We start from the raw sequence: 22,578 nt of genomic DNA on the forward strand, positions 1-22,578 counted from the left end.
AAACAGCTTGTCTGACCACTAAAGGTTACCCTGTGCAGTGTGAATTTTCAGGAATGAATTGTAAATTCTTATAAACAAAGACACTAACATCAATTGAGGGCTGTTAGGAAGCAAATATAAAATACTGCTTTCACTGAGATAAATCAGGCTCTGAAGAACTCCTCCTCCCTGGAATATGAGACTATTAAGCACCATGGATCACACAGTTTGAGCAACAAAAGGAACCTTGGACAGTATCTAAACTAACCCTCATGGGGTTACATGAATGGTAACAGATCCAAAGCTTTATCTGAATTATTCAACATTTACCCAATAAATATTTAGCAAGTGTTTATTATGTGCTGACCACTCTGGTAGATGCTGGTGGTCTCCATATTAATAAGAAAGCCAGGGACTTTTTTTATTTAAAAAAAAATAGGGTTTCTTAATTTTTTTAGGACTGTTAACAATAACAATAAAAAGAAAAGGTTTCTCTTACCATAGATTCTCCCATTAATGGAACATTTTTTAAAAGTCATGATGTTTTGAGTGAGGGTACCCGTCTTGTCAGAGAAAACATATTCAATCTGGCCTAGTTCCTCGTTGAGTGTGGTCGTTCGAGCTTCAGCAGGTGTTGCCTTCCTGGAGTAATACATCTTCCGATCCCAGTTTATAAAATAACTATGTCCCAGACGAATTACTTCCACACTTTCATCCATTTAAATGGAAAAAAAAGAGAGAAATACTCCATCAATCTCAGAACATACAAAGCTTTAGCAAAGCAAGAAATCTGCCAATGTCTTCAGAGTTTAGAAGAAAATGTGAATGCTCTGTTTCCAGGTCCTAGTGACCTTCTGAGGCATCTCAGCATAGTCTTTCATTAAAATGTTCAGTCATTTCCTTATAGCACCTTGAAACAACAGGCTGACTTGGCATAAAGCCTTCAGGAAAGTTCCATGCTTCTCTATTTACATTAAACAGGCCCAGGCCCAGTGGAGATTTCTTGTGTAGCCTACCAGTTATTTGATTTGGCTTCATTTTACCAAAAGAGGTAAAAAGGAGTCCCTCCATGCAGCATTAAGCAAACCATAGTAGATATTGAGTAAAAAAAGGGTGTATGGTCATATTACTTTGCCCATTTACCAGAAAAAGAGCATTGTCTTGTGATCTAGTGGTGATTTATGACTTTCCACTTCCAGAAGTGGAATTTCTAAAGCCAAGAGTATAATATTTTTCAGTCTTTGTCATACATAAGGACAGATCAACTTTCAAAAAAATTACAACAATGTAAGTTTCTACTGTTAGATTATTGAAAATTATCTTTTAGTCTATGCCAAGTCAAATGGCATCTTATTACTGTTTATTGCATTTATCAATGAATCCAATATCTGTTTCAAGTTTTATTGGCCAGTTATGTCTTCCTGGAATTATCTAATTGCATTACCTTCCTAGTTCATCTTTCCTATTCAGGTATTAGTGTATTTCTTATTGACTTGTATATATGGAATATATATCTATATACATTATATCAATATGTTACACAGTTTAACATTCATCTTTTAATTCTGTTTCCACTATTTTTGACACAAAGAACTTTTCCCTTTTTAATCAATCAAATTTATCAATGGTTTATAGTTTCTGTTTATAGCTTCTTTGAGGAAATTTTTGCTTAGATAACCCTTGCCTATGGCAAGATTATATATATATACACACAGATATCTATACATTTCTTCCAGTTCTTTAATTTTTTCCACATTTAATTCTTTCTTGCAATTAGAATTTTCTAAAGTATGACATGCATATGAGAAGCTAATTTCAATTTTTACCAAATGTATTCATTACCATTTGTTGAACAATAAATCCTTTCCCCTATTGTGTTAAGATGACTCCATGTCACATACAAATTACTTCCTCACTAGAATCTGTTTCAGGCATTTCAATTTTGTTCCTTAATGTGTGATTTAATTTATCTCATGTTTTCATTATTGTAGCTTTATAAAATTTGGCATATGAGGTAAGAAAATCTTCATCCTCTTCTTTTAAAAAAATTCTTACCTGTAATCACTAATTTATTCCTCTTGATAAAATCAATGTGTTCATCAAATAAACTTTAGAATCACTGTATCAACTTTTTCATAAAAGTTACTTGAGACTTTTATTAAAGTTATATTAAACTCAATTATTGGAAAAGAATGAATATTTTATAATAAATACAACTTAAAGAAGGATAAATCTTTTGAGGAGCTCAACTTTGGAAAAGTACTTCTATTGGTAAAGAGTTTTAGTTTTCTTTTGTTGTGCTTTGTTTTTCACAGAGGTCCACACCATAGCTTGACAGTTTTATTCCTAGACCTTTTATCTTTTTATTGATAAGATAAATTTTAATTGCTTTAGTTTAATGTGTTTTTAATAAAAGCAGCTTTCCTTAATATTAAAAAAGTGATTATGTGACAAAAATCAACATTTCACTGAATTATTTTACTGAGTTTTACAGAGTTATTCTATGGATTTTTGAGGTTTATAATCACATTTTTCTCTGCTCTTCCTCTTTAAAAGGTTTATTTTGGTTTCATGTCTCATTTTTTTCATTAATATTTTAGTTGCATGACTTGGACATTAACAAGGACATCCAGAACAGTATAAAATAGTAATGATAAAGCAAGGACTCATAGCTTATTTCTGATCTTAGTGGGAATGAAGCTTTGGTTTTCTCATCTGTAAACTAAGTTGAAAGCAGCCTGATTATGCTAACTCTGAACATTTATCTCCTAAAAGACAAAAGATGACACCCAAGTTCTTTCTGCACAATAAATCCTATACATCATAGACAAACGATTAGCCAGACTCATCAAGAAACAAAAGGAGAAAAATCAAATCAATAAAATTAGAAATGAAAATGGAAAGATTACAACAGACAACCCAGAAATACAAAGGATCATAAAAGACTACCATCAGCAATTACATGCCAATAAAATGGACAATGTGGAAGAAATGGACAAATTCTTAGAAAAGTACAACTTTCCAAAACTGAACCAGGAAGAGATAGAAAATCTTAACAGACCCATCACAAGCACTGAAATTGAAACTGTAATCAGAAATCTTCCAGCAAACAAAAGCCCAGGTCCAGACGGCTTCACAGCTGAATTCTACCAAAATTTACAGAAGAGTTAACACCTATCCTACTCAAACTCTTCCAGAAAATTGCAGACGAAGGTAAACTTCCAAACTCATTCTATGAGGCCACCATCACCATAATATCAAAACCTGACAAAGATGCCAGCAAAAAAGAAAACTACAAGCCAATATCACTGACGAACATAGATGCAAAAATCCTTAACAAAATTCTAGCAACCAGAATCCAACAACACATTAAAAAGATCATACATTATGACCAAGTGGGCTTTATCCCAGGGATGCAAGGATTCTTCAATATCTGCAAATCAATCATTGTAATACACCACATTAACAAATTGAAAAATAAAAGCCATGTGATTATCTCAATAGATGCATAGAAAGCCTTTGACAAAATTCAACATCCATTTATGATAAAAACTCTCCAGAAAGCACGAATAGAAGGAATATACCTCAACATAATAAAAGCTATATATGACAAACCCACAGCAAACATTATCCTCAATGGTGAAAAATTGAAAGCATTTCCCCTGAAGTCAGGAACCAGACAAGGGTACCCACTTTCACCACTACTATTCAACATAGTTTTGGAAGTTTGGGCCACAGCAATCAGAGCAGAAAAAGAAATAAAAGGAATCTAAATTGGAAAAGAAGAAGTAAAACTCTCACTCTTTGCAGATGACATGATCCTCTACATAGAAAACCCTAAAGACTCCACCAGAAAATTACAAGAGTTAATCAATGAATATAGTAAAGTTGCAGGATATAAAATCATCACACAGAAATCCCTTGCATTCCTATACACTAATAATGAGAAAATAGAAAGAGAAATTAAGGAAATAATTCCATTCACCATTGCAACGAGAAGAATAAAATACTTAGGAATATATCTACCTAATGGAGAAGACAATGGCACCCCACTCCAGTACTCTTGCCTGGAGAATCTCATGGACAGAGGAGCCTGGTGGGCTGCAGTCCATGGGGTCACTAAGAGTCAGGCACGACTGAGTGACTTCACTTTCACTTTTCACTTTCATGCATTGGAGAAGGAAATGGCAACCCACTCCAGTGTTCTTGCCTGGAGAATCCCAGGGATGGGGGAGCCTGGTGGGCTGCCATCTATGGGGTCGCACAGAGTCAGACACGACTGAAGCGACTTAGCAGCAGCAGCAGCATATATAGAAAACTATAAAGCACTGGTGAAAGAAATCAAAGAGGACACTAATAGATGGAGAAATATACCATGTTCATGGATTGGAAGAATCAATATAGTGAAAATGAGTATACTACCCAAAGCAATCTATAGATTCAATGCAATCCCTATCAAGCTACCAACAGTATTTTTCACAGAGCTAGAACAAATAATCCCACAATTTGTATGGAAATACAAAAAATCTCAAATAGCCAAAGCAATCTTGAGAAAGAAGAATGGAACTGGAGGAAATCAACCTGCCTGACTTCAGGCTCTACTACAAAGCCACAGTCATCAAGACAGTATGGTACTGGCACAAAGACAGAAATATAGATCAATGGAACAAAATAGAGAGCCTAGAGATAAACCCATGCACCTATGGACACCTTATCTTTGACAAAAGAGGCAAGAATATACAATGGATTAAAGACAATCTCTTTAACAAGTGTTGCTGGGAAAACTGGTCAACCACTTGTAAAAGAATGAACCTAGAACACTTTCTAACACCGTACACAAAAATAAACTCAAAATGGATTAAAGATCTAAATGTAAGACCAGAAACTATAAAACTCCTAGAGGAGAACATAGGCAAAATCTCCGACATACATCACAGCAGGATCCTCTATGACCCACCTCCCAGAATATTGGAAATAAAAGCAAAAATGAACCAATGGGACCTAATTAAAATTAAAAGCTTCTGCACAACAAAGGAAACTATAAGCAAGGTGAAAAGACAGCCTTCAGAATGGGAGAAAATAATAGCAAATGAAGCAACTGACAAAGAATTAATCTCAAAAATATACAAGCAACTCCTGCAGCTCAATTCCAGAAAAATATACGACCCAATCAAAAAATGGGCCAAAGAACTAAACAGACATTTCTCCAAAGAAGGCATACAGATGGCTAACAAACACATGAAAAGATGCTCAACATCACTCATTATCAGAGAAATGCAAATCAAAAACATAATAAGGTACCATTTCACACTGGTCAGAATGGTGGCTATCCAAAAGTCTACAAGCAATAAATACTGGAGAGGCTGTGGAGAAAGGGGAACCCTCTTACATTGTTGGTGGGAATGCAAACTAGTACAGCCACTATGGAGAACAGTATGGAGATTCCTTAAAAAATTACAAATAGAACTGCCTTATGACCCAGCAATCCCACTGCTGGGCATACACACTGAGGAAACCAGAATTGAAAGAGACACGTGTACCCCAATGTTCACCACAGCAGTGTTTATAATAGCCAGGACATGGAGGCAACCTAGATTTCCATCAGCAGATGAATGGATAAGAAAGCTGTGGTACATATACATAATGGAGTATTACTCAGCCATTAAAAAGAATACATTTGAATCACTTCTAATGAGGTGGATGAAACTGGAGCCTATTATACAGAATGAAGTAAGCCAGAAAGAAAAACAGTATACTAATGTATATATATGGAATGCATATATATGGAATTTAGAAATATGGTAAAGATAATCCGGTATGCGAGACAGCAAGAGAGACACAGATGTATAGAAGAGTCTGTTGGACTCTGTGGGAGAGGGTGAGGGTGGGATGATTTGGGAGAGTGGCATTGAAACATATATAATATCATATGTGAAATGATTTGCCAGTCCAGGTTTGATGCAAGATACAGGATGCTCAGGGCTGGTGCACTGGGATGACCCAGAGGGACAGTATGGGGAGGGAAGTGGGAGGGGGGTTCAGGATGGGGAACATGTGTACACCCGTGGCGGATTCATGTTGATGTATGGCAAAACCAATACAATATTGTAAAGTAATTAGCCTCCAATTAAAATAAATAAAATTATATTAAAAAAATAAATTCTATACATCTATTTCTATAAGTACATGACATACCTACATCTCCCTCTCCAGAAATGGTATGGTGTCAGTTCATTTTCTATTTAAATGGTAATACTTTTTTTTCACACAAACTAAAAAAGCACACTGTAACTCTGTAGAATCATAAAAACAAATGTCATACTCTGCATGTATTTATTTATACATTACCCAGTTACAATCTAATCTTAATTTCACTCCCACTCCACTTCCTTGTAAGTTCCTTGCTAGCTGTTCTAGTCAGCTTTGTTCTTCCTATTCCATTCACTCAGAAAGCATTAGCACTTATCATAAACTAGCCACATTGCCTGACCTGTCATAAGTGGTCAGTTAGTGTTGAATGAGTGAATCCTGACCCTTATTCCCCAATTTCACCAGTAAGGACATTAAGACCTACAGAGGTTGTGAATAACCCAAGGTCACACAATTAATCCCAGAACCAAGACTAGAATTCAGGCATCTGGTAAAGTCAATGCATACCAGACCTGGAGAGTGCCATAAAAAATGGCATTACGTATTGTCCTAATGTGAGTAACTGTTCAATCACTTGACATTTTCATTTATTTAAAGGTAAAGCATCTCCCTAAAAATCTAAGCAAAATGAATGGAGAACAGAATTTAATCCTGTGTTGTGGTTCAAGTTGGTGGAAGTATTCTTAATTAATTTTAATTCTTAGACCTTAAAATAGTCTGTAGAGAAGAAGGTATCCTTTTTGTTTAGAAAAGGAGGATTTAGGAGAGTCACAATGGAACATTCACTCCTTTGCTTTATAATAGCAGAGAAAAGGAGACAAATGTTCCAGAGTTAGTATAATCAAACTGCTTAGTGTTTTCTGCCTGGATGCTCAAAGAGCAGGGCTTATGATTTCCCCCATTCTGTGGCAAAATAAGCAATATGGAAACAAGTTTCTTTTGCTTTGGAAAAAATAGCTAATTACTTGGGAGTACAGAAATTACATTTCTTAAGATGATGTATTAAAAAACTGTAGCAGGTTATATTTTAACACTATAGATAAACTGACAGCATAGAAATACCCTGCCAAAATCAACATATTATGCTCACATGGAATTGTTAACCATTCAAGGTAAATTCTGCACTGGTTATCCTTCAGTGACACAGCACTAATTTATTCATTGAACCTTTAGAAACCTTTGTAGAAAACCTTCATCCCTCTAATCAGAAATACCCGGACTTCTCTTTTTCCATATCTTGGTGTGAGCAACCTGAAATCACCCAGAATGCTTTTTGCCTCAACTTTTTGTCAAGCTGACTTCAGATCACTGTTCCTATTTGGTGAGGAAAAAAGCTCATATTATCTTCATCAATACCATGGCTTAGCAACAAGTAGAAAATTCTAGTATCTTTTGATGTCTTGGCTGATTAATAAATCATGTACAACTTAGACATAGACACTGTGCCAAGTGTTAGAAGACTTGGGTTTGGATCTTGGTTCTATCCCTACTCAGCTTTACAATCCTGAGAAAATCATCTCATTTATGAAACAAGTTCAACAGGAATGACTTCAAAATATTTTGGGAGGGGGAGACGTAAATGAGATAATGTATGTGAAAGCACTTTATGTAAAATACAAATGTCTATTTTACATTAATTGTCTAGAGGTAAGGTGATATTATTTGGAGCAGAAAGTAACTCAGAAGTCAATTTTAATCCTCTCGTTTTACAGCAAGTATTTCCTAGGCAAACGAGGGCACAGAGAAGCCAAGCACTTTCTCCAAGGTCACACAGCTATTAGTGGCAATGATAACATCAGAATGTGAACTTGGACTATTCCAAACAGGTTTTCTTTCTGCCACTGCAGGGAACACATTAGAAGGAAAAAGGACCTGGGAATCTTGGTCTTTAAAAAACAATATTAGAAATCATAAAATGAAAAATGCCAATACACTTCAAAGAAAGAGTATATACGGAATATACTTCCTTTGTGAGGACACATGAAACTGCTCATGTGCAGATGGTAAGTCACTCTGAGCAACTATTGTTCGTTTCCACATAAAAGAAAAGCTATAAAAGCTGACCATAGCTCCTCTGGCAAAGAGCAAGATTTACTACAGACTTTATAATTGGATACAAGCATGAGAGGTCCTCAGAATCAAAGACAAGCCAGTAGGATACATTTTAAATAGAGCCCACTCTGACCACAGTTCCAGAAGGCCCTAAGTAATTTGTGGTGTTGTGGCCACATGCCACTATTTCAAGTCAATTTCCCACAACTTGACATTTCAGTTTCCTGACTGCTATCCAAAATAAGGGTGGATTTTGTGCATTAAACTTTCCTAGCTTCATCAGAGCGAGGATTTTGGAAAGAGAGAAAAAGAAGCTCATACAAATTAGTAGGGATTTAGAGCTGGTGATATTGTATATTGTTAAAATACTGGTGATGAGGAACGTCAAACAACCAAGTCTCATCTTGGCTCCAGTGTCTTTGGGTTGTCCACCTCAGTCTTGGCAGGATTACGATCAAAATTGTCTCAGGTACAGGTTCTAGGGCCAACTTCTAACTTTTATCAAACACATACATAAACACACACACTCACGGAGTGCTTATGTATAGACAGATAGGCAGACCATTTTAGCCCTAGTTTATAGGACCAAATCTAGAAATGACAAATCAAGTTGCAGAGGGAGTAATAAGCCAAACTTCTTTTTCAACAATGAATAAGCACCAACAACTATATTTCAACTCCTTCATATATTCACTGATAGTTACTACTAAAAATAGAAAGAATATTCACTGAGCTCTCATAATGTGTCAGGATTTGTCTAAGAGCATTATAGGTTTGCTTACTCTCTATACTACCTTTTAAAGTAGAACTATTACTTTCTCCATGTATAAAATGAGGACACTGAGGTACCAGGAAGTAAAGTAACTTGCTTAAGGTTATGGCACTAGAAAATGGTAGCACGGGGTCTAAATCCTGGTATCTTGATGCCAAGAAGGCATCATCTCAATAGATCCCCCCAAATATTTTTCTGTTTCTTTCCCAACATCAACTCAATTCTAACTTACTAGGTTGCATGAGACTACACGGTAGTCCGTGTATTCCAGAGGAAAACATTCCTAAGAAACCAAATCAAATCAAGAAGAAAATAAACTGCATCTATTGTTAATTTGAAAATGTACAACTTAAGCAGATTAAACAGCTTAGTTGCCTCATTTGTAACAGATGTGGCAGATCATGAGCAGTTATAGACTTCTCTCTCTCTGCTTTAATTTTAAGACAAACAAAAATGATTACATAGAACACAGGCTTTTGACAAAATGGTTTCAAAGAACAAACTCTCATCTTACCTCACATATAATGAAATGGGTACCACTGTATTAAGGATAATAATATATGACCAGAATGTTAAGAATCCTGAGAACACAAAGTTCTTCTCTCCTTCATTCCAAAAAAGAAAAGTTCTGAACGGGTCCCCAACTTGATTCTCCCAGATTGAATTTCCAATCGCAAGAATAGTTCCCAAGCATATCAGAAACCCAAAAATCTGAAATGAATATAGAAGTCCAGTTAAGGTTAACTTGAATCCCAACTAGTCATATCAACATAATACATTTACACTTCTAATTCCAATTGTTATTTGAAAATCAAGTTATACAAAGCTCATCTAATTATCATTAATCATATGAGTAAAATGTAATATGCTTACACTGGGAACTTGGCTAAATATTTTACATATACATTTTCTCACTTAATTCTCCCATTGACTTTCTGAGATAGGAAAAAACATTCACACTTTCCAGGCCAAAAACAAAACAAAAAACAAACAGGTTATATAACTTGTTTATGGCCACAAAGCTAATAATGTCATATCCTCTATTTGTGAAGTACGCATATGTTTAAGTGTCTTCCAAAGGTTAAGGGTTTCCCAGGTGGTGCAGGGGTAAAGAATCTGCTGCCAATGCAGGAGACACAAGAGACATGGGTTCCCTACCTGGGTCGGGAAGATCCACTACAGTAGGAAATGGCAACCCACTCCAGTGTTCTTGTCTAGAAAACTCCATGTACAGAGGAGCCTGGAGGGCTACAGTCCATGGGCTCGCAAACAGTTGGACATGACTGAGTGTGCAGGCGTGTGCGCACGCAGGCAGGCACACATACACACACACAGAAGTACAAGAAGATCACACGCACACACACACAGAAGTACAAGAATCACACACACAGAAGTACAAGAAGATCACACACACACACACAGAAGTATAAGAAGATCACACACACACACACACACAGAAGTACAAGAAGATCACACACACAGAAGTACAAGAAGATCACATACACACACACAGAAGTACAAGAAGATCATATGTCCTGACTTGCTCTAGTCAGTTCCAGTTTACATCTACTGTCCAGCAGTAATATTATCAGTATTCCCTTCTTTCACCTTCAAAAGCATCCTGGTGAATGATAAATTATATGGTAACCCAAGGCACAAAAGCAAAAGGAAGAAAACATCAGTAATAAAAGACTGTCTCAGACTAGTCAGGTCTCTTGGCTACAGATCTAGCTGCACAATGTTTCCTTGAAGTCAACAAGAAAGATAAGGGTTAGTTAAAATACTGCATGACATACACTAAAAATTTTCAGGTTGCCTTTGAGATTCAAAAAAAAAAAAAAAATAGAAAGCAACCTCAAAATTGTTAGCCAATTCCTACATTCACAAATACTCTATCAGTATTAACGAAGCAGACATTTTGGAGGTAACGAGGCCCCACATGGAAAATCTCGAAATATAAATTCCACAAAAAGAATGAAGATTTCTGAAAGAAATTTCATCAGAATGTAAGAAACATATTAAGATAATGATTGTGATATTGCCTAATTTTGTTATAATAACTTACCCATAGGACTAGAATATTCATCAGTCTATCAATGCTTGTCCTCTTAAACTTTGTCTTACCACTGTTCTGCATTAGTTTAGTGTCAGGACCTGCAAAAGAAAAAAGGAAAGAAAAATAACTTTGAAATGATTAGATTATATATTATTATGATTAATTCCTAAGAATATCAAATGTTCCTGAAAGGAAAATAATGTTTTTCCAAAATAATTTGTTTTATAAGAGTAGGATTATTGTTTATGATGATGGAATTCCAGTTGAGCTATTTCAAATCCTAAAAGATGATGCTGTGAAAGTGCTGCACTCAATATGCCAGCAAATATGGAAAACTCAGCAGTGGCCACAGGACTGGAAAAGGTCAGTTTTCATTCCAATCCCAGAGAAAAGCAATGCCAAAGAATGCTCAAACTACCACACAGTTGCACTCATCTCACATGCTGGTAAAGTAATGCTCAAAATTCTCCAAGCCAGGCTTCAGCAATATATGAACCATGAACTTCCAGATGTTCAACCTGGTTTTAGAAAAGACAGAGAAACCAGAGAGCAAATTGCCAACATCACTGGATCACTGAAGAAGCACGAGAGTTCCAGAAAAACATCTACTTCTGCTTTATTGACTATGCCAAAGCCTGTGCCTGTGTGGATCACAATAAACTGTGGAAAATTCTGAAAGAGATGGGAATACCAGACCACCTAATCTGCCTCTTGAGAAACCTATATGCAGGTCAGGTAGCAACAGTTAGAACTGGACATGGAACAACAGACTGGTTCCAAATAGGAAAAGGAGTACATCAAAGCTGTATATTGTCACCTTGTGTATTTAACTTATGTGCAGAGCCCATAATGAGCTATCATGAGAAACACTGGGCTGGAAGAAGCACAAGCTGGAATCAGAGTGCCAGGAGAAATATCAACAACCTCAGATATGCATATGACACCACCCTTATGGCAGAAAGTGAAGAGGAACTAAAGAGCCTCTTGATGAAAGTGAAAGAGGAGAGAGAAAAAGTTGGATTAAAGCTCAACATTCAGAAAACTAAGATCATGGCATCCAGTCCCATCACTTCATGGGAAATAGATGGGGAACAGTGGAAACAGGGTCAGACTTTATTTTGGGGGGCTCCAAAATCACTGCAGATGGTGACTGCAGCCACGAAATTAAAAGACGCTTACTCCTTGGAAGAAAAGTTATGACCAACCTAGACAGCATATTAAAAAGCAGAGACATTACTTTGCCAACAAAGGTCTGTCTAGTCAAGGCTATAGTTTTTCCAGTAGTCATGTATGGATGTGAGAGTTGGACTATAAAGAAAGCTGAGTGCCGAAGAATTGATGCTTTTGAACTGTGGTATTGGGGAAGACTCTTGAGAGTCCCTTGAACTATAAGGACATCCAACTAGTCCATCCTAAAGGAGATCAGTCCTGGGTGTTCTTTGGAAGGACTGATGTTGAAGCTGAAACTCCAATAGTTTGGCCACCTCATGCGAAGAGCTGCCTCATTTGAAAAGACGATGCTGGGGAAGATTGAGGGCAGGAGGAGAAGGGGATGACAGAGGATGAGATGGTTGGATGGCATCACCGACTCAATGCACATGAGTTTGGGTGAACTCTGGGAGTTGGTGATGGGCAGGGAGGCCTGGAGTGCTGCAGTTTTGGGGGTCGCAAAGGGTCAGACATGACTGAGCGACTGAACTGATGATGAAACAACTGATTCTCAACTGATGTCTTTAACAACAATCCTGGAAACTGCAAGAGAATTTATCTCCTTAGAATGGGATAAATCCAGACATAATTTGTAGCAAAAAGGTTTAAGAAATGCTATTTTCCAAAAATCTATGTATGGATGTGCTTATAGTTTGAAGCAATTAAAGTCAATCACATAGAGGAATGATTTGGAAGTGTTTAAAAGAATGTCGTAATAAACACAATTCAGAACACTGAAGTCCAAAATGGAAAGTTAAGAAAAAAATCAAATGCTGGATGTGTTTCCCAAAAAAGATTTTTGGTGGCTTTAATGGAGAAACTCCAAACAATACAACAGCAAGTAATTTAAACCTTTATTGGGTATTGCACACTGTTTATATGATATGCATTTTTGTAAGGGCAAGAATTGTCTTAAATATGGTGTTGAGATTTATTTCAAGTAATCCTTTTAAATCTCATGTTAAATATTTACTAACTGCCTTGTTCAAGAAATTCTAAGAATATTATTAGCTGCTTTAGAGGTAGATTATTAGATGACTAACAAAGAGTATTAGATTATATTGCTAAGTAAATTCCTTATAAACAAAGATGCTCAATAGAAGTGATCACATTTTAATTATATCTGATTTCCCTAGTCTTCCCTCTCTACACTATCTTCCCCCAATTACCACCAATCCATGTACCCACTTAATAGAGGAGGAGAGGGGGAACGAGTGAAAGGGGGTAAACATGGAATTATAAATCATTCTAGAAGTCAAGAAACAATGGGAACATTCTTAAAAGACTCCTTTACTTAAAAGATAAATTGGAGTAAAGACTGGGGTCTCATAACAATTCAGTCTTGAGTTAGAAATTGTACCCCAGTGTCCTTTTCCCAGCCAATGCTGGGCAAAGAAGACCACCCAGTTTTTCCCAGAATAGTTTATTAAAGTCATCTGGACATTGAGGGTGGGAAGCATTTCTTTTAGTAAAGATCACAAAGGGCAAATAAAGTTTGTGATTGCTAAAAGCTGAAATATTGACAGACCAGTTTTGTGCTAAAAATTTACATTTCTTAGGCATACATACACATAGACTAGCAAAGAATCTGCTTAATGAGTTCTTAAGTACTTATTTAAATATAGCCACAGATGTTAGGATACACATCTCTTCTTCCCCTCATAGTCAAGATTTAGAAAGAATTTTCTATACTCTTCAGCCTCTGATTCTTTGTTTCCAACTCATTTCTCAAGCTCGTTTCCGAGCCAATCACTCCATCAAAACAGATCCGGCATTGTCATCTATATCCTCCATGCCTTCTTTGACCTCTCAGCAGACTTCGACAATGTTGACTATTTCATACTTTTGAAACACGTTCTTCCCTTAGCTTCTGTTTTAAAATGTTCTGCTATTTCTCCTACCTCTTTGATAGCTTCTTCTTTGTCTTCCATTATGCTCACTCCTTTCTTCTCAACCATTAAACAGTGAGACTTCTTAAGAATTAAGTACAGACCATCTTCTCTTCCTTCTCAACCCACGTTCCCTGAGAAATCTAAGACCATAGCTCCAGTTAACATCTGTAGACCAAATGTGTATCTTCAGTTCAGATCACTCCTCTGAGCTCTAAACTTATATATTTCATTGCCTATATGATATCTTCCCCTGGATCTTTCTAAGGCCTCTCAAGTGGCCCTTGTCCAGCCTAGCTTGTGCTCTTTCTCCAGGGTTCCTTATCTCAATGAATGGCACCATTATCCATTCAGTTGTGAAAGGTGGGAGAAACCTCAGAGTCTAATCTATCCCATGACTCCCACTCTATGCAAAGTATCATCATCTCTCAACTGGACTGTATGTAGGACAAGCCTAGCAGCTTTGTCCCTGCATCTGCTACCATCCTATGTATACACTTTTTCCTGGATGCTATTGACCAACTTTAAAAATATTACAGGCAAAAGCAAAACTTTCCAGTTTAACACATACTCACATCATCTGTGTGAAAAATTGACAATGGCTTCTCAATCCTCTTAGGATAAAGACCAAAATTCTGGATACAAACCATAAGGGTCCTGGATGGTCCAACCTCTATCCCTGTCTCTAGGTACATGTCCACCTCTATTCTCCAAGTTTTCCAAGTTCCACACTGGCCTTAAGTTTTGCCTTTTTTTTTTTTTTTAACCTCCCCAGCCTCATTCCCACCATAGGGCCTTTGCCTATGGTGTGCCTTTTAGCTAGCTTGTTCTTTCCCCTCAGATTTCTCCACCATATACTCTTGTGAATTCATGTTCTTTTTCTTCAGAGTACTTTTCTCAGTTTGATATTATACACTCATTACTATAATTATTTAAGAGTAATGTCTTTCTTTCCTACCAGACTCAAATCACATGAATGAAGGGACTGGACTTTTCTTGGTCACATTCTTGCAAAAAAGTAAGTAGCATAGTGCCTGCCACATAGCAGGTACCCAGTAAGTAACTGTTTAATGAATGAATTTATTTATTAAGTACCTACAATGCAGGCCAGGAAACAACAGTTAGAACTGGACATGGAATAACAGACTGGTTCCAAATAGGAAAAGGAGTATGTCTAGACTGTATATTGTCACCCTGCTTGTTTAACTTATATGCTGAGTACATCATGAGAAACGCTGGGCTGGAAGAAGCACAAGCTGGAATCAAGATTGCCGGGAGAAATATCAATAACCTCAGATATGCAGATGACACCACCCTTATGGCAGAAAGTGAAGAGGAACTAAAAAGCCTCTTGATAAAAGTGAAAGAGGAGAATGAAAAAGCTGGCTTAAAGCTCAACATTCAGAAAATGAAGATCATGGCATCTGGTCCCATCACTTCATGGGAAATAGATGGGGAAACAGTGGAAACAGTGTCAGACTTTATTTTGGGGGGCTCCAAAATCACTGCAGATGGTGACTGCAGCCATGAAATTAAAAGTCGCTTACTCCTTGGAAGAAAAGTTATGACCAACCTAGATAGCATATTCAAAAGCAGAGACATTACTTTGCCGACTAAGGTCCATCTAGTCAAGGCTATGGTTTTTCCTGTGGTCATGTGTGGATGTGAGAGTTGGACTGTGAAGAAGGCTGAGTGCCGAAGAATTGATGCTTTTGAACTGTGGTGTTGGAGAAGACTCTTGAGAGTCCCTTGGACTGTAAGGAGATCCAACCAGTCCATTCTGAAGGAGATCAGCCCTGGGATTTCTTTGGAAGGAATGATGCTAAAGCTGAAACTCCAGTACTTTGGCCACCTCATGCGAAGAGTTGACTCATTGGAAAAGACTCTGATGCTGGGAGGGATTGGGGGCAGGAGGAGAAGGGGACGACAGAGGATGAGATGGCTGGATGGCATCACTGACTCAATGGATGTGAGTCTGAGTGAACTCCGGGAGTTGGTGATGGACAGGGAGGCCTGGCATGCTGCGATTCATGGGGTTGCAAAGAGTCGGACATGACTCAGTGACTGAACTGAACTGAACTGAATGTTTTAGGAAATATCTATATGTGCTTTTTACATATTATTAGCTCACTAATGTGTAAAACAAGCCAGTAATTTAGATATTATTATCCTTAGGTCATGAAAAATGAAACTGAGGATTAAAGAATTTAAATAACTTGCCTGAGGTTTTGTTTTGTTTTGTTTTGTTTTTGGCCTGTAAGCATCAGAGCCAAAATTAGAACCCAGATACATCTAATTCTAAAGCTTTTGCTCTTAACCACTATTTTTAAAGTCATATGAAATAGTCCATTAATTCATTAACTCACTGACTCATTCAATCAATGTGTTAGACTATGACTCATTCAGAGTTCAAACAGGAAACAGATGACACACTGAACAAGGATTATTAGAGGAAGGTGTATTTATAAAGAGACAGACTCTACAAAAGTACTGGTGGGTGTATAGGAGGTACAGGAGAAGTAAAATGTTAACACAGTAGCCAAGCACTTCATAGCCATCAAGACAGTTCTTCATCTACCCTAGAAGGGAGACATGAGGGGAGGGGGTGGTTATTATACCCTAAAGGAGAGAGCTGTGTAAAGTTTGCAGCTTCTAAAGGAAGGGTGGCTTTATGTTGGGGGACCCAGCCAGCTTTAAGGGAGGCAGCTGGGGAAATAAATACCATGATCTCAGTCGTCTTCCTTTGATTTCTTCCCAGAGATCCCCAAAGACAGGACCAAAGTTCAAGGATTCCTATTAGTGTAAAGTATACAGGTCAGCCTCCCAGGGTAGAGAGAAGAATGTGAAATGGTGACAGTAGATCTGCAGGGGCAAGTGGAATACAGCCAGCACAAAAACCTACTATGCGCCAAGACAGTGCTGACTCCTATGGACCCCTTACATGGATAAGACTTCTACCCTTAGAAACAGGACTTTCTCCTGTCGTGAGTTAAAAGAAAAGCCATTCCAGGGAGGCATGGCCTAGCTGTTAATGTATATTAGAAAATCTTCATAAATTATAGATTTGCAAAGTAAACCATGTTTATCTCAACTACACTTCTTACACAATCCTTAAGAGCAGGTATAACTAGAGTACTAATATAGAAAGAATAGTTAATTTGTTTGAGATTACTTTCATAAGATCTCCATGTTCACATGGACCTAGTTCCCAAAATTAGATGTCTCAAGACTTGGGGTGCTGAGACACTCCTTTGTTCAACTCTAGCACTGACGAAATCAACCATTCCTCTGCCCGCAATTATTCTAATTAAGCTTTCTATTAATATTTTTGCCTAGATGAAACTTAATATAGGCATGCTCTGCTTTATAAATATATATAATAAATAAATGCTCTGCCAGTGAACATTAAGGTCACATCACAGAAGAGGGTGATTCCCCATTTCTCCCTGCCAAGATCCAAGAGCAGTACATTATCCCAACTCTCAGCCGATGGAGCAGATAGTGTGCTCTTAATTGATGCCAAAAGAAGGGAGAAGCAGGCAAGGAAGGAAAATAGCAATTGTGAGGCATTCTCTTCCATATGCACTGCCTTTCTGAGCCTTTATAGTGCCTCTCTAATATACTCATTCCCACATTACAGCAGATAAAACTAAAGCTTAGGACTTTTAAGAAACCATGGTTTAACATCCTTCAGCTGGCAAACAAATCCAAACCTAGATCTGTCCAATCCAAATTCTGTGAACTTTCTGTTATACTGTTTTGGAGGGGGACCTGTTCACCTTACCACTCCACTTTCTTCTATGTAGGAGCATTTCCACACAAAGCCAACATGATGAAGGAAAACCTGACCCCTGAGTGGCTCACAGCAGCTGTCCTAACATAACATGCTATAGCTGAACCACTGTTCTGAATGAGTCATTCCAAACAAGATCACACAAATGCAAACAAAACTTTGGGTTACAGCCCACTCCTAGGATGATGCACTTCCATTTCTCTAATGACAGGGAACAAACTGAGATGGTCTTTCCCATCAGACGACCTTGAAGGGCTTTCCTGGTGGTCCAGTGGTTAAGAATCTGCCTGCCATGAAGGAGACACAGGTTCTATCCCTGATCCAGGAAGATCCGACACATGGCGGAGCAACTAAGCCCGTGTACCATGAGTACTGAATCTGCACTCTAGAGCCCAGGAGCCACAACTACTGAAGTCCACACACCCTAGAGCCCATGCTGTGCAACAAGAGAAGCCATCACAATAAGCCTGCATACACAGAAACTAGAGAGTAATCCCCACTCATCACAACTAGAGAAAAATGAAGCAACGAAGCAGCAATGAACATCCAGCACAGCCAGAAAACAATAATAAATAAAATTATTAAAAATAATAATATAAAAGAGATCTTCAAGAAATATCTTCATTAAGTGTGACAATTGAAGTGGGAAGATAAAGAGAGGTCAATGTGTAAGACTAGCATGCTTTTTCTCAATACAAGATGCAAAATAAGGAAATATATAATCAAGGGTTTATTCCCCTGACTAAAGAATAAAAGCATCTGATGAAAACATGATTCATCCCCAGTTAAAATGACATATACGGCTGCAGTCCATGGGGTCGCAAAGAGTCGGACATGACTGAGCAACTTCCCTTTCACTTTTCACTTTCATGCATTGGAGAAGGAAATGGCAACCCACTCCAGTGTTCTCGCTTGGAGAATCCCAGGGACAGGGGAGCCTGGTGGGCTGCCATCTATGGGGTCACACAGAGTCGGACACGACTGAAGTGACTTAGCAGCAGCAGCAGCCTCATTTCGAGGGATTTCTCAAGTCCCTATAATGGCAATGCCCCGACAGGAAAAGCCTTGCTAACACTCACAGCTGAGAGTATTTAGGAGGAATTCAGAGGATTTTTCTAGATTCAGAACACTTTTGAGTCTTTAATGAACATTTTGTTGTTGCTGAAGAAAGTTAAGAAAAACATTCCAATTTTGATTGCATATATAGTCAATGGGCCCAAAACACATCTTAATTTGGTGTCACAAGAAACAGGATTTTAAAAAGTCAAGGGCTGGCAATTGAAGCCATGAGTAAAAATTGAGAGGCTTTATGAAATGATGCTACTGCAAGCTTCCTTGGCAGGAAAGTGCCACCTTGGGCCCTTTAGAGATAAATTAGAGACAGGTAAAGTAGCAGCAGAAAGAGTAAGAGATGCTCCCCTTCCTCCTTCAAGCCCTACCTTCACCTCCAGCCTGCACAGTCCTTCCAGAATCTGCTGGCCTGCTGACAAATAGTAGAAGAAGCTCTGAAGTATACACAGAAATGACTGCAGGATCTCTAACAAGGCTTTTGCAAAAGGATTGCTTGAAATTGGCAAACTACAAAGTCAACAACAGAGCCAGGACTTTCTTTCATGCTTGTCCTCCACTTTAAAGGCAGGCTGATTAATACATATAATGATAGGGATGATTGAGATGGGGTTAGATAATAAGAAAATAAACATTAGGTATCTAGCATCTGAGTAATTAAGGCCCATGCACTCTCAAGAGTAAGTTCATGATGTCAGTGGTTCCTTACAGAGTAGGGCCAGGCACACTGTTTCTAGAGCAGCGGTGTCTTACCCTGGTGCTCTACACTCTGTAGTCAACTCAGAAGGGCACTTTGCATGCTCATCCAACCTGGAGAGCTGCAGACTGTGCCCATGCAGTTCTCAGGAAGAGTTTACCCACTGTACCCTGGGGAGTCCACTGTACCTGCGAAAATAACCATTCCAAAACACCAGCTGGTATTTCTCAGGACACAGCCCCTCAGGATTATCTTCTCATTGTTGAGGGAGTGCTTGCTGCCCTTCCAAGACAGAACTCCGCTGAATTTATCTAACTTGTTGTTAGGTGCCTCACACACAACAATCCCTGTAAAATACAAGAAACAAACATCTTTATGCCTCACCTTGAACTCTCTTTAGAAGCCTGCAATACCGCGTTAGCAGCCTACTTCTCACATACAGTTCATTTTCCTTCTCTTTTCAACAGCCCAGTGTCATATATATGAAAAAGTGAAAATGTTAGTCACTCAGGTGTGTCCAACTCTGTGAACCCCATGGACTGTACCCCGCCAGGCCCTTCTGTCCATGAAATTCTTCAGGCAAGAATACTGGAGTAGACTGCCATACCATTCTCGACACACACACACACACATACATACAAAGTCAAGCTAGGAAAAATCAGCTGTGGCAGGGTACAAATGTTGTGAAACATGATTTTATGCACTGTCCAAATAAGAATAGAAACCCCAAGAGCCATGGGATATTTTTTCCTTTAAAAAACAATCACTTATCTCTACTTTTGGTTTGAAACAAATGATTTTTTAAAAGATAAAGCAGAGGTGATCCTAAAAGTTTTTATTTCATCTTTTTTTATTATTATTATTTAATGTAACTTTCACACAGGTTAAGATGGCATACTTCTAGTTTCACAACCAAACTTAATTGGGTCTCTCTAGGCTCATAATCAGAATTTCAGGTTCCTACTGTACTATATACTATAAATAAACCTGGGCCTTGTTTGCCCCATGTGCCTGAGAATGCATGTGATTCCTTTCAGCTGTTCCATGCTTCTTACCTTGATTAGATTCAGAGTTCTGGGGACTCTCAGAGGCACCATATAACTTGCCCCAAATTGTCCAAAAGATGTTTCTTTTTTTTTTTTAATACCAAGCCCATTCCAAATCAATCAATCAATTTGTTCCATTATTTCAATACGAAAATACACTTTTAGGATGAGGGTTCTTTTGATAGAAAAAGAAACCAGAAATAATCTTTCACGGACTCTGTCACAAAGTATATCTATTAGATTTAAGTACATTTGCATTGCACATAGTTGGGGTTAACTTTCTGAGTACAAAGATCTGAAAGACAGAAGGAGAGGGGAAGAAAAAGAGAGGAAAGGAATGAAAAGGATAACTGAGAATAGATCCAAACAAGATTCAAGCCAGCCAGGGGTAAGGTTAGTGTGTACAAAATTCTTTCCCCAAAATAATAAAGATACATTTATTTAATCAAAAACCAAAAGGGTATTTTGCAAGATAGAAAGCAACATTTGGAAAATAAAAAAGGGAAGTGTGTCTTTAGCACTGACTGAAGGGAAGAGAGACCAGAGGGGCTACAGAAATTCTGTATTGCACTGTTACACCCCCATCAAACACCCTCCTGAACTTAGAGACTTCTTACCTGACTCCTTTCCTTCCCAGGATGATATGTTTTCCTTTTAAAGCTCATAGACATAGGTGATGGGAGCTTCTCTGGTGGCTCAGACAGTAAAGAATCTGCCTGCAATGCAGGAGAGCCGGGTTTGATCCCTGAGTTAGGAAAATCCCCTGCAGAAAGAAATGCTACCCACACCAGTACTTTTGCCTGGAGAATCCCATGGACAGAGGAGCCTGATGGGCTACAGTCCATAGGGTCTCAAAGTTGGACACGACTGAGCAACTAACGCTGCAACAAACCTAGATAGCAGCAACCAGTTTTCACATGGCCTGATCACTCCTAACCAACCAGATTGCTAAAGATAATAGACGTTGCTTGAAAAAAACAAAACAAACAAAACCCTGAAAGGAATAAGAGACTCTAAGGGCTCAGGCTGCTTTTCCAAATCCATCTACCTTTCCCCAGAATCACTGTATTGCTGCCAAAACATCCCAACTGGGACACACACTGGCTTCTTCCCAGACATCTACTGCTAACTGTGAGTGTGCTGGCAGAAGGATCTGGATGAGGCTAAATAATCCACACAAAGTCACTTTTTATATGAACAGGAATGGCTAAGTCCTCATTTGCTCCTATTATAGCATTATCACAGATATTCAAAAGTAAGTGAAAACTGATTTCAACTGGCCCAAGTTATTTAGACAACTCCACTGTGGAAGAGGAGACTTTTTCTAAACTCTAAGAATTCAACATCTTTTTTTTGTTGACCAATAATTAACATTCCCAAATTTTACAGAACCTTGAATTAGACATCACCAGCAAAACCTACATAAAATAATGGGTCCATAGCAACCTTTAAAGCTTATTCCAGATTCAAGACTCAATTTCTCCAGCTTCAAACTTGGCCACTAAAAAAAAAAAAAAAAAGTGCTTTGGGCAAAAACAACAAGATACACAGTCTCTGCCAACAGGAATATAAAAAACAGGCTCATTTGATCATTTTTATTGTTGCAAGCAAAGACTGACATTGAAGCAAATATAGCCTTGAACATGCTGGCTGGCTCCTCCCTGGCCCCAAGGCTCATCCATTTCTGGCCTGACACCACGGGTGTGGTTCTAGACAGGAACAGACAGTAAGGCCAAGGGGATATGCCTCAGTTTTTGGAGGCCCAGCACCAATTCAGTCATTCTGGAAGAGTATGAGCCCAGTGGTTTAAGTACATACTAAATACAGGGCCTAGTGAAAATAAAGTAGAATGAACAAAGCCAAGCTA

General features: G+C 38.1%; 1 protein-coding gene across 1 annotated transcript in view; it reads right to left on the reverse strand.

Annotated features, from left to right (window-relative positions):
- The window catches only part of ATP8B4 (ATPase phospholipid transporting 8B4 (putative)), a 284,590-nt gene that overhangs the window by 99,287 nt on the left and 162,725 nt on the right, over nt 1-22,578 (reverse strand). Inside the window, exons 10-13 of the mRNA XM_040226490.1 lie at nt 19,854-20,012; nt 11,019-11,107; nt 9,468-9,664; nt 479-687 (exon numbers count right to left, since the gene is read on the reverse strand). Of these exons, the coding sequence (XP_040082424.1) occupies nt 479-687; nt 9,468-9,664; nt 11,019-11,107; nt 19,854-20,012 (654 nt within the window). The remainder of the gene's footprint in view (nt 1-478; nt 688-9,467; nt 9,665-11,018; nt 11,108-19,853; nt 20,013-22,578) is intronic.

The sequence above is a fragment of the Oryx dammah genome, unplaced genomic scaffold (assembly GCF_014754425.2).
Source record: "Oryx dammah isolate SB20612 unplaced genomic scaffold, SCBI_Odam_1.1 HiC_scaffold_26, whole genome shotgun sequence".
Classification (NCBI taxonomy): Eukaryota; Metazoa; Chordata; class Mammalia; order Artiodactyla; family Bovidae; genus Oryx; species Oryx dammah.